The 13472-nt window shown below is 46.6% G+C and overlaps 1 protein-coding gene across 1 annotated transcript in view; it reads left to right on the plus strand.

The window, feature by feature from the left end:
• The window catches only part of TPGS2 (tubulin polyglutamylase complex subunit 2), a 32415-nt gene extending 20160 nt beyond the window's left edge, over window positions 1–12255 (plus strand). The window contains exon 7 of the mRNA XM_064643121.1: window positions 731–12255. Coding sequence (XP_064499191.1) covers window positions 731–958 — 228 coding nt within the window. The 3' untranslated portion in view covers window positions 959–12255. The remainder of the gene's footprint in view (window positions 1–730) is intronic.
• The last annotated feature ends 1217 nt before the right edge of the window (window positions 12256–13472 follow it).

Here is a 13472-nt window from a genome sequence, read left to right on the forward strand (position 1 = left end):
TATGGATCTTCTGTTTATGTTGTTCAACACTGCCTTGATGGTTTCAGTATGATTTGTAATACTATAACTCTTACAGTTTTATTTCCTGACTTTATCAATGAAAAAGCAATGGGAAAAACATTTAAGAATTGAGAACTGTAGGCCGTAACATTTTGGTGACCTCTGGGAACCAAGAAACTAAATCACTGTAGTTATTTCTAGACAGAAAATCAGAAGTAGAAAGACAGTAAGAGAAACCAACACAAAATCCTTTGTGTAAACAGTTAAAAAACGTGTGTTATTTTATATGAGAAGAGAGGGGGGAAAGCTATGTTTTGAGGAGTTCAGCTAGTTGGTTTCCAATTTATAAGCCCATTTAAATTCCAAGGTTTTTTAATCTTTTCTGGTTATCTGAATCTAGATAAATGTGGTTTAATTTTGTCTCCTCCCTTTGGTTTTTCTCCTGTGATTTAAATCAGGAGTTGCTCCCTATAAGAGTTACACTGCAGGAAAGGTAGTGTTAGGTTTGTGTCTGGTTCTCTTCTTCCTGTCTGGAATGCAGTTTCAGGACTGTGGCTGTAGCAATGCCTTGTGTGTCCTTATCACAAACACTCTTCGAAGTCCTGTAAACTACAAACTGATAAATGGTATGGGATTAAAATCATGTCCCAGGGAAGAGGGGGAACAAGGTGAAATTGTCTATTTGCAGTTCGAATTTAACCTCTTCCTTCCACACAATCATGCCTTTCAGCAATGGTTTAACATGTACAAACCCATAACCATCAACACAGCGCTCCTGTCTGAAGAAGCTGATTCCTTTGTGAACAAGCTGGACCCCAACAAGGTATTTAAAAGCAAGAACAAAACTCCAGTGCTCAAAAAGAAACCACCTTCTCAGCCAGCAGGCTCCCAAAAGAGTCACACGAGCATGACCTCTGCCAAGACATCCTCACTAGCTGGGAATTCTTCAAGGAAGTGAGACCCCCCAGATCTAACCCTGGACAGCGTTTGCAATAAGCTCTGGTGTTCTCTGCTGCAGAGTCTCAGTGGTTCAGACCAAGTTCCTTGTGCATGAATAGATGTGCCCATGGAAAACACATTGCAACATTTGCATGAAATATAGCCACGATGTGGATGTAGTTCCTGGAGACTCTTAAAAAAACTTGAGACATTGATTTTATTCCCTTGTGCTACTTTGCAGCATGTATTTTTGAGAGGGCATGAAGAAGCCCTTGATATCACTGCTCTTTTGTTCCTATGCAACTGCAACTGCAGCAGTGAAATGAAGGCAGATGTAAGTCACCATTACTTTAACAGACCATGCTGCAACAGAGGGTATGAAGATATTTCTGCCATCTCCTCTGAAAGAAACCTGTCCTGACCTTGCATGCTGTGGAAGCAGGCTGGAACCTGCTGAATAAAGAAATAACTTCCACTTCAGATAGAATCAAATTCTGCGCTTCCCTATGCTCCTTCCAACTTCTGCTCTGAGATTCATGGTGCAAGGGACCTGAGACGTTGGTGTCTCTGCACTGTCCTAGCTGCTTGCTCTACAGCCCAGACCACCTTTTGGCCTTCACACTGTATTTTTTCACATAGTGACATAGAATCATAGAATCAGCTGGGTTGGAAAACGCCTCCGAGATCACCAAGTCCTGTGGCAGTTAGGCACGGACCCACCAGATTGAGTGCAAGCTGGCAAATCATTTATTAACAGTCAAGCACACAGTTTTATACTCCTCGATTACATAAGAGGTTACATAACCACAGAGCACGTGCTATTTCCCCAGCGATCATTCTCCAATCCTTCCAGTGGGCACGTGCAGTTGAGCACTTTCTTTGGGGGCCTGCTGCAGAGACTACATTTCCCATCCTTCCTTGCAATAGTCTTCCTGTAAGGTGTTAACCCTTTCCCACAAATCCGCCTTCTTTATTATAATAAGAAGTTACAGAACAGTATAACTCTAAAACCTTTCTTAACATAAAACAACATTATCTTAACTAGCTGTATAACTCAGGGCCTAAATCTAAAAGGCCTTTATTAGAGCTAATTACTCTATACACTAACTTCATTAATCATGTAATCTTCATTAATCCAGGATTTTTTAAGGGTTTTTAACAGGTGACTTTTATCTGAGGGTTTGTATGTAACTGGGTGAAAAACATTAACTTTATTTTGAGGGGAAATGTGTTAGAGTATAGATATTGTCATCATCATCATGGCTAGGCTTCGTGAATGAAGATTTGGGAAGGGCTCTACCCACATTTGCTACAAGCACACTGGTGACTAAAAAGACCAATACGAGATAGACAAGACCGGTTGCAGAAGGCACAGCAGAAAGACTCCTTAGGTGGTATTGGCAAGGCATGATTCTTTCTGTGTTGTCTTTTCTCCTCGAGAGTGATCCTGCGTGTGTTCTCAAAGGCATCAGCAGCATTATAGATGGCGTGTCTCCAGGCCTCCTGATTGGAGGCCAGAGTAGACCAGTGATGCTGATCAATATGGCCAAGGCTGAGATATTGTTTCAGGGAGTCCTTGTATCTTCTCGTTGGGGCTCCTCTCTTCCGGCAGCCGGTGGCAAGTTCACCATAAAGCAAGATCTTAGGGAGGCGGTGGTCCTTCATCCTTGAGACGTGCCCTGCCCAGCACAGCTGTGTTCTCAGCAACATGGCCTCAATACTTATAACTGCTGCCTGTTCTAGAACAGACGTGTTAGTCACATAATCTGACCAGTGGATGTTTAGGATTGTACAGAGGCAGTGTTGATGGAAGCGTTCTAAGAGACGCAGGTGGTGACAGTAGATGACCCATGATTCGGATCCATATAAAAGAGTAGACAGCGCTATGGCTCTGTAAACACTGATCTTTGTACTTCTCTTCAGATGTTTATTTCACCAAACTCTTATGGAGTCTTCCAAAAGCACTGTATGCCTTTGCTAACCTGTTGTCTATCTCTCCGTCAATCTTACCATCCGAGGAGATGAGGCTACCTAGGTAGTTAAACTGCTGGACTGATTTGAGCTCTGATTCGCCAGTGGTGATATGGGGATGATGGAAGGCTTCCTGAGGTGCCAGTTAATAGAGAACTTCTGTCTTCTTTAAGCTGACTTTCAGTCCAAAAAGCTCAGCAGCCTCTGCAAAGCAGGATGTTAAACGCTGCAGGGCTGCTTCTATGTGGGCGACAAGGGCGGCGTCATCAGCATAAAGCAGCTCCCGGACAAGATGGTTTAAGGTCTTAGTGTGGGCCTTCAGTCGCCTTAGGTTGAATAGGCTTCCATCAGTACGATATCAAATGTAGATACCATCTTCAATATCGAGGTCTCCCTTGGCCCTTCGGAGCATCATGCTGAGAAAGATTGTGAATAGAGTTGGAGCAAGAACGCAGCCTTGTTTCACACCACTGGTTATTAGAAAGGGCTCAGAAAGTGCATTGCCATATCTGACTTGGCCATGCTGATCTTCACGAAGTAAGATAATCGTATTAAGGAACATTCCAAAATCTGCCATAGACCTTTTCTGCTCAAAGTATCGAAAGCCTTGGTGAGATCAACAAAGGTTACATAGAGACCTTTGTTCCTGTTCCCTACACTTCTCTTGCAGTTGTCTGAGAACAAATACCATGTCTGTGGTACTCCTGTTGGCTCTGAAACCACACTGACTTTCAGGTAGAATTCCTTCTGCTATAGCGGGTATTAGTCTGTTCAAAAATATTCTTACCAGGATCTTGCCAGCAATAGAGAGCAGAGTAATACCACGGTAATTTGAACAGTCTGATTTATCTCCTTTCTTCTTATACAAGGTGCTGATGACTGCGTCATGAAGGTCTGATGGTAGTTCACCTAGTTCCCAGCAGTGCACCACAAACTCATGAAATTTAGCATGGAGTGCTTGGCCCCCATGCTTCCAGACTTTAGGTGGAATTCCATCAACCCCAGCTGCCTTGCCAGTTTTCACCTGCTGTATGGCCTTAAGGGTTTCTCCCACAGTAGGGGCAATATCCAGTTCATTCTTCACTGGTTGTTGTGTAATGTGCTGAATTGCTGAGTCTTGAACTACACGGCTAGTACTGAAAAGAGTCTGAAAGTGTTCAGACTCAGAATGGAGGTTTTATCTGTGACAAGCATTTGACCATCTGACCCTGAGTAGAGAGAGGGCTTTGGACCTGATATGTAGTCTCCTCCTTGGGATACTGCCCTGCCACGACCCGCGGGGAAAAGGAAAGGGATCGGGCACTGCAAATCAGGGTCTTGACACAGTAGAAGTCTCGGGAAGCAATGCCAAACTTTATTAGGGAAACAGTAACTTATATAGGATAGGTTCAGGGGTGGAGTCTGGGCTAGGGAGGAGCATAAGACTGGCAACTCAGGGATGAATGTGATTGGGCAACAGGGTAAGGAGGGGAGGAGTTTGGGTGTAGTTGGGGAAACGGGCCAATGGTAGCTGCCTCTGCACTGCACCAAACATCAGCCAATGGCAGGCAGAGGAGCGGGAAAACAGGATTAAGGCGGGAAAACTGTGAGGGGAGGAAGGAGACAATACGGTGGGTAGGATTTTAAAACAACAACTGGGGGTACACACAACCATATAACAATACAATAATAAACTGGGAAGAACTGGGGTAAAACTGTCAAGTCCAGGGAGTGTCATATCCAGTGTAAGAGTGTCTATTCTGGTATAAAAGTGTCCATTTATGGGTCATAAATCTTTCTCCAGGCTTCATATTTTTGCCACTTCGTCTCTTCTCCTCCAACACTGCCCCTTTTACATTTGAACTTAAGGTGGAAGTTAAGTTTACAGCACACAAGCCAATGGTCTGTTTGGCATTCTGCCCTGGGCATCACACAGGTGTGGTGGACATCGTGAACATCTCTCTTTCGCACCAAGACATAATCAATGAGTTGCCAATGCTTAGATCTAGGATGCATCCAGGTTGTCTTCAGACTATTTTTCTGCTGAAAGACAGTGTTAGTGATGGTGAGCTGTTGCTCCACACAGAATTCTAGCAGAAGGCATCCATTATCGTTGCAGTTTCCAATACCATGCTTGCCTAATACTCCTTTCCAGGCTTCAGCGTTCTTTCCTACTCTGGCATTGAAATCACCAAGGATAATTGCCACGGCCCGCGGGGTAAGGGAAATGAGACCAGGCACTGCAATAAGGGTCTTTGACACAGCAGAGGTCTTGTGGAGCAATGCCAACTTTATGAGGAGAGCACGAGACTTAAATAGGATAGGATAAAGGGGTGGAACCAGGCGAGGGGAGGTGTTTAGGATTGACATCTCAGGGGCACACATGATAGGGCGACTGGGTGAGGAAGGGAAAAGTTTTGGTGTTAGCGGGGAAATGGGCCAATGGTAGCTCTCCCTGCACTGCAGCACTTAGTGACCAATCAGGTGCAGGGGAGCGGGAAAACAGAGGGAACAACAAGGTTTAGGCGGGAAAACTGTGAGGGGAAGAAGGAGACAATATGGAGGATGGGATTTTAAAACAGCAACTAGGGTATACACAACACTATAACCATATAACAATAAACTGGGGAAAACTGGGGATAACAGGGGAAACTGTCCAGTCCATTGTAAAGCCATATCCAGTAGATAAATGCCCATTTTGGTGTAATTGCATCTCATTCCGGGTTGTATATCTGTCTCCAAGCTTGGAACTGTTTCCATTCATCTTCATGTTCTCCAACAGATAATGATCTTATCATTTGCGGGAATCTTTTGGGTAAGGCGGCGCAGGTCGGTGTAAAACTTATCTTTTTCAGCAGGGTCAGCTTGGAGACTTGGGGCATATATACTAAAGAGGACAATGTGGTGTTTGTTGTGTAGTGGAAGGGGGAGGGAGATAATGTGATCCGAATGACCTGTCAGCAGATTTTCAATTTCAGGGACAATGGAGTTTTTAATCATGAAGCCAATTCCTGAGATGCCTTTCAGTTCTGGGTTTACCTGACCAAAAGAGTGTATAACCGGCACCATGTTCTCTAAGGCTGCCTTTCTTCACTGAGAGCAGCAATGTCGATGTTGAGACATGACAGTTCATGGGCAATTAGTGCAGAATGGCGCTCAGGAAGACCACTGTCCGCAGTATCAAGCATGGTTCTGATGTTCCAACATGCAAGTGTCAATTTGAGTACACCTTTGAAGGCAGATGTATGCCTTTGTTTCTTAGACTTTGTTTGACTGCATCAGAAGATGCCCGTTGGCCGTGGTTAACCAACCGGGTGAAGAGTGGAGATGAGCTGTGGTTAGGCCACCTTTTCTAGGCCCCTCTCCGAGTGGAGCAAGCTGTGCTGTCCTTGAAAAAGGCTGCTTGGTCATTCAGGATGCTGCCAAATGAGACTGTCATCTCTAGGGTGTCATGGTTTGAGATAGCCCCAAAAATCTAATTCCCTAGTCTAAGCCCCCTCCCACATCTCAACCTAATGTGAGATGGGTTTTCCCAGACAAAACACACCAGACTCCAAATGGGGGAAAGGGAATATATTACAATGACTGTACAAATAAATATTATAACACATTATACACACGATCACAACTATCTCTACCATGACATATAGTATTTACAATGGATCAGATCTCTTCTCCCCTCCAAATAAAAGTCCAGGAGGGAAAAAAGGACAGATCCCTTCCAGTCTCTAAGCAGGAGTATCTTCTACAGCAGCAATCTGTCTTCTTCAGCATGCAACAGCTGATAGCTGGATTTCTGCCAGCACTCACGAGGGAGGTATCCAAGCTCCCTCGGCCCCGTCGCCACCAAGCGAGGAATCTTCCGTGGACTACGTCACCCCAGACAAGGTCGTTCCACCACGGTCATATCACGAGCACAGGGGGCTTCGTGACAGTCTGGTATCTTCAGGAGATTCAAGCTCCTTGCAGGGCCTCTGTGCCCTGCCTCAGGCTGCGAGCTTCTTTGTAGCTTGCAGCAAGGGAGGGCCCCCAAGATCACCCTCTCCGCATTCCATCTGGCCATCCTGGTCCAGCTCCGGGACGTCTTTGAGTTTCTTAGCTCCTCTCTCTCCGGTGCTGCTGTACTCCAAGGCTCCTCTCAAATAGGAGTCCATCTATTCCTCCTTTCTCGGAGGTCTCAAAGGAGTTTGGGGGGTCTGGTATCAGTTCTTACCCCCAGAACTCTGTAGCTCTGCTGCTGACTCTCCTTCTCAGCTCTCCAAGACAACTCGGTGTCTTCCTTACTCAGTTGCATGTCTCTGCTGCTTCTCCGGTTCAGTTCTTATCTGTCCTGGCTCTTAGCCAGAGTCTCTGGACGCTGCGTCTGCTGCTGCTGTCTCTGCTCACCCACAGTGGAGAAAACATCTCCTGGCATAACTACAGGCACCTAGCCCAGCTTTATGCTGTTCCAGGTCCCCACAGGCCCCCACTAGGGGCTGGGGGCCAAAGCCCCCCCGTGTGGTGCCACGACCCGCTGGGGGAAGGGAATGGGGTCGGGCACTGCAAGGAAAGGTTCTTCACACGGTGGAGGTTGGTGAAGCAATGCCAAAGTTTATTAAGGGGACAACAACTTATATAGGGTTGGATTGAGGGTGGAGTTTGGGTTAAGGAGGAGCAAGAGACTGACAACTTGGGGATAAAGGTGATTGGGCAGCTGGGTAAAGAGGGGAGGAGTTTAGGTATCACCGGGGGAATGGACCAATAACAGCTACCTCTGCACTGCACCAGACTCTGACCAATGGCAGGCAGAGGAGCGGGAAAACAGGGAAAAGGCGGGAAAACTGTGGGGAGAAGAAGGGGACAACATGGAGGACAAATTTAAAAAACAACAACTGGGGGTACATATAACACTAGAACACTACAACAGTGAACTGGGGATAACTGGGGTACAACTGTCATAATTCAGAGGGTGTCACATTCGGTATTATAAGTCTAGTCCGGTGTATAAATGTCTTTTCAGGGGTTATAAATCCTCCTCCAGGCTTCGTATCTCTCCCAATCGGTTTCTTTCCCTCCAACAGTGGGGCTCTGAGCCCCTTCCTCGTGGCTCTACAACATGGCCATCACTCCTCAACAACCAAACTACAACTCATCTCTTCCGGTCAGCTTGTGGAATGTTTATATTTTGCAGGAGCGCCCATTGGGCAAAACTTCAAAACTTCCAGGGGTTTCCACCCCTTGGGGTTTTACCATTTTTCTTAGCCTCTGGGGGAAAACAAGGTCCAAACTACTACATGGGGTCAGTCTCAGGCAACCAATATCCTGAATCACCTGCATGCAGGGTTGGGTCTGCGGCTTGCAGTGCACCTTTCACCTGCTGTTTCAACCCTCACCTGTCGCTACAGGACTTTACAAATGTGGATATCACCCTCAAGCCTGCGCAATGGATTTTTTTGATTAGATGCAGCATGCACAGAACTGGACCCATCCTTTAATCCTAAGGTTCATCTGCCAGGGCGTAGTGAGCTTGGACGCTGACAGAGAGGTCTTTAGGACATAGGTTTAATTAGAGTGTCCTTCTCTAAGATGGATGGCCTTACAGGGATAAGTGAGCTCCATCTGCCCGGGTTTGGAATTAGAGTTGTCCTTCTCCTAGATGGATATTGTACTTAACTGTCATCTGGGGACATTGGTGTGGTTGAGGTAGTATTGTTGCATAATTGTAGTTTTATTTGAGGCATTATTGATATAAAGTGTTCTTGAATTTACATACACATACACATCTTTTCACTCAAGGAGGCAGCCACCACAGTCACACTTCATGCACACGATTTAAATCTTTATTCTGACTGTGCGTTCCTTCTTCATCATTTGCAATTTCTGGTGATTGTTCCTGTTCTGAAGAAGAATTAATGTAAGGCCTGACACACCTAGAGGGGATCCATCTTAATTGAGCACCCATGGATATGCATGTATATCCTCTCCCACTTTTTTGCTTTTGTAACATGGCTCTTGAAATTGACCTGTCAAAAGACAGGGAGAGAGAAAGAGAAAAACACATGGCCCTGGCTATGGGGGCTTGAGTGGTTGGGGAAACAGCAACGTGTAAACTGGAAGCTCAGAGTGCGAAATGCTATGATGAAAAGGAGAGAGATACTGCCTGGAAAGTGTGTAAAGAAGATAGGAAGGAGAACAAACATGCAGGAGAGTTAGCTGGCGAGATGGATCTTGGGGAAGAGATCAGAAGCATCACACTTGGGACCCTTACTACCCCTCCATCTCCTAAATCTCTTCTTCTCACCCTCCCAGTTGTGAAGGGAGATCCAACTAGTTTGATTTAGACCAAATCTTTGCACTGCCCCGGAGCCCTTTGGCTTTGGAAGTTTTCTTGCTTGCCTGGTGCTGGTTGGCTCCCTGAGCTCCATTAGGTGCTCTTCTAGGTCTTGGGATATCGCTGCTGCAGCAGCTACTGTTGTCTTGGCTCCTCTCTCCGAATGTCCCTCTCAATGCTGTTGTGAGCAGGAAGAGGACTGGGGGGAGAGGCTCCCAAACCTTGCAGTGCTGGTTCTGTGGCTCAGCCCTGTGTCCCTGTCCCGGGTAGAGGGAGAGTTGGTGGGAACAGCTGGGGGCTGCTGCTCTTTCAGAACTTCTGTTCTAGCACCAGAGGCTGTGGGCACCCCCGCACGACCACCTATCCTCATTAAGAGAGGACATGACTGATTCCCTTCCTGTGTCCTCCATAAACTCACTGCCCTCCGGATCATCATACTCTTCATATGCTTCTTCAGGCAGGGACACATTAGGGCATGTCAGCGGGGGCAGACTCGTGTTTCCTCAGCAGCCTCACGGCGAGAGTGTAACGGCTGCTCCTCCGTAACGGCCGTGCAACATGAACAAAGTCAAGTGGTACGCATCTCCTTCTCCTTCTCCCTCCTCCTTTGATCCCAAGGGCCCTCCCGCACTCCCACATTTGCACCTCATCTCTAGGGGAACGCTAGGGGGAGCAGGGGCAGCAGGAGGAACAGGGGGAAAGGGACCTGTTGCCGCAGCAGGAGCTAATCTCCTTTGTGCCATTTTGAAAGTATCCACCATTTCCCTCCATGTGGCTAAGTTCCCAAACGCCTCTAGGTCTCCAGAAATTGCTCTCTTGTAAAGTCTCTTGCCAATTTTTGCCAAGCAGTCATTTGAAGGGTTCCGGCCAGCGGAAATCCCAGTGCAGTCACGGCAATCCCTATTAAAAGTGCCAGCAATTTAGCTTCCGTAATTTCTTTTTTCTGTCTTTTTTTTTTTTTTTATTAAAAAACTAGTGTGAGGCTTCAGCATTCTGTTTCATCTCTTGGGAATTACATCCTGCCTTCCCTGGCTGCTCACCTCTGAATCGAATGCTGAATTTTCTTCTTTTTTCCTATAGTCCTATAACTTCAGAGGTGATTGGCGCGCACAGTGTCCTCGAGGAGTTCCTCCTTTCCTTTCAGTTCAGCCAGGGGCTGCCACCGGTAGAAGTTCCAGCAGCCTAATGCTCTGGTTCCCGACATCTCTCTTAAAGTCCCTGCTCGGGCGCCACTTGTGACAGTGAGGCACGGACCCACCAGATTGAGTGCAAGCTGGCAAATCATTTATTAACAGTCAAGCACACGGTTTTATACTCCTCGGTTACATAAGAGGTTACATAACCATAGAGCACGTGCTATTTCCCCAACAATCATTCTCCAATCCTTCCAGTGGGCATGTGCAGTCGAGCACTCTCTTTGGGGGCCTGCTGCCCCCATCCTTCCTTGCAATAATCTTCCTGTAAGGTGTTAACCCTTTCTCACAAAGTCCAACCCTTGATCCACTACTGCCGTGGTTACCAGACTATGGCACTGATGCCACATCCAGTCTCATCTTAAAAACCTCCAGGATGGAGAATCCACCACTTCCCTGGGCAGCCCATTCCAATGCCTGATTACTCTCTCTATAAAAAATTTCTTCCTAATATCCAACCTAAACCTCCCCTGGCACAGCTTAAGACCATGCCCTCTTGTCTTACTAAGAGCTGCCTGACAGAAGAGACCAACCCCCACCTGGCACAACCTCGTTTCAGGGAGTTGTAGAGAGTGATGAGGTCTCCCCTGAGCCTCCTCTTCTCCAAGCTGAACAACTCCAGCTCCCTCAGCCTCTTCTCATAGGACCTGTGCTCTAGTCCCTTCACCAGCCTTGTTGCTCTTCCCTGGACCTGATCCAGCACCTCAGTATCCTTCCTGAACTGAGGGGCCCAGAACTGGACACAGCAGTGTCCACTTTACACTCGAGGTGTGGCCTCACCAGGGCTGAGTACAGGGGAAGAATCATTTCCCTGGTCCTGCTGGCCACACTGTTCCTGATCCAGGCCAGGATGCCATTGGCCTTCTTGGCCACCTGGGCACACTATGGCTGACATTCAGCTTCCTGTCAATCCAAACTCCCAGGTCCCTTTCTGCCCTTTCCCCAGCCACTCTGTGCTCAGCCTGTAGTGCTGCAGGCGGTTGTTGTGGCCAAAGTGCAGGACCCGGCACTTGGCCTGGTTGAACCTCATCCTGTTGGAATCAGACCATCTCTCCAGCTTGTCGAGGTCCCTCTGCAGAGCCCTCCTGCCTTCCAGCAGATCAACACACACCCCGAACTTGGTGTCATCTGCAAATTTGCTAATAATACACTCAATTCCCTCATCCAGATCATCAGTAAGGATATTAAACAGAACTGGGCCCAACACTGATAGCTGGGGGACACCACTAGTGACCGACCACCAACTGGATGCATGATTCCAAATAAGCCTGAAGGCAGCCAGAAGCTACAAGATCCCTCATTGCCTCCCTGTTGTGGGAACCCCTGAGCAAGGGTGAGTCAATGGTGTTGAGTCCCATCATCAAGGAGAACCCCATGGTTTGTCACACATTGATTTGCAAAGCTGACCATTGAAACAGCCTTTGCCTTTTCAGTTGGGCAGGATCTTACCAGGAGCCACTGGTAAGAGATCCTACAGCCTTAGAAGCCCCTGATGCTGTTTTCTATACTGTAAGTTTTCAGGTTAGAACTGCACTTTAATCCATTCACTGCTGGTTTTCAGTTACACCTGATGTTTCCACTACTTTTCTATGCTATTCTGTCTTCCTAGATGTGCTGGAAATGCATGGTAGCACCCAACACATTTTGTGCCTAAACAGGGAAATCAAAGTCACTGTCTTCAAATAAGCATTTAAACAGCATCATGTTTAATTTATGAAATCATCACATAATTACACAAGACAAACCTACCTCACAGGGATGTTGTGAGGCTTTCATAAGTATTTGTATGGCTTTCAGAAAAATGAAGCCACCCTGTAAGTGCTTAATAGTATTTTAATAAATACTTAAATATTTTTGTCCAGAGTGATTCGGTATTTGAAGATGCTTTGGGGAGCATGTGCACAAGGATGTATGGCAAGAGCAAGGCACAGGCTGGATTGTTTGAGGTTTTTTAATGCAGTGGGGAATCTCTCTCTGGGAAGTGATGGGTTGCAGTTTGGTTCCCATAGACCAAAAGACTGAGCTGTGTGACAGGTGTTCTACTTCTGTCCCGTGGTCACTGTACAAAGTCTCTGCCCCAGCTCAAGCACATTTTGCTGGCTTCCAGCACTGCCTAGGGCCCACTCTCAAATGCAGTTGCTGCATTGCCTGCCAGCCACCCTCTGCCACCCCCAAATGACAAAAAAATTCTCTGATGCATCCTTTCAAGCTGATGTGTGTCTTGAGACAGGTGAAGATCTGCCATAGCAGCTCTATTAATATAAAGTCAGCTCTAATGAGGAAGAGCACCTACCACCCAAACCCACCCCATGCCACTGGGTTGGTTATCCATTAGCTATCCTTCTAGCAGGGAGATGGAAATAATCATTAAAGCCAGTAAATGTAATTTTTTGGAATTCTGTGCAGTAGTGATGTTCTGTCACATCCTACTCTTGGAGATTTCTGTGTTGTTTATTCATGGCACCCAGCCCTGGGACTGCAGTTGTGTGCTTGACATACATACCATATGTGCTTAAGCACTTTCTAGAAAAGTTAAGACTGTTGTTGCCACCCCCCAGGAACAAAGAGCTTCTGGTGGTGGTTTACTTTTAATCCAATGATATCTCAAACGTGTAAGACTGTTGCAGGCCCACTTCCTCATTCAGATTGAGGTGGCAGAATTCCTGCAACAGCAGGGCAACCTCTTCTCATATTTCTCATGCACTCAGAGTGGAAAAAGAATGTGTTGGGCGGGTGTGTTTGAGTTTTTGGTGATGCTGCCACAGAAGTTATCTGAATTCTTTCATATGGTGGTAGTTGGTGATAGTTCCAGTCTAGCCTGTCAGTAACACACTGGTTCTGTGATGCCAGCGTGTTCCAGCAGAGCTGTGGCAGGATTCAGGAGACCCTGTAGTTTAGTTTACTAATTTTTTGATGCTTCCTGAATGTTCAGATCAAAAAAAACCAAAAAACTAAGCATGGGGAAAAAAAAGTTCATGTTTCTATTTTAGAGTGTCCTTGCTCTTCTCTTGTCTGTGCTCTGCCAAACTATCCTTTGGTAGGGTGGTATCTACCTCTTACCAAAGAATATTCCAGACCAA

The sequence above is a fragment of the Pseudopipra pipra genome, chromosome Z (genome assembly GCF_036250125.1).
Source record: "Pseudopipra pipra isolate bDixPip1 chromosome Z, bDixPip1.hap1, whole genome shotgun sequence".
In the NCBI taxonomy this organism is placed as follows: Eukaryota; Metazoa; Chordata; class Aves; order Passeriformes; family Pipridae; genus Pseudopipra; species Pseudopipra pipra.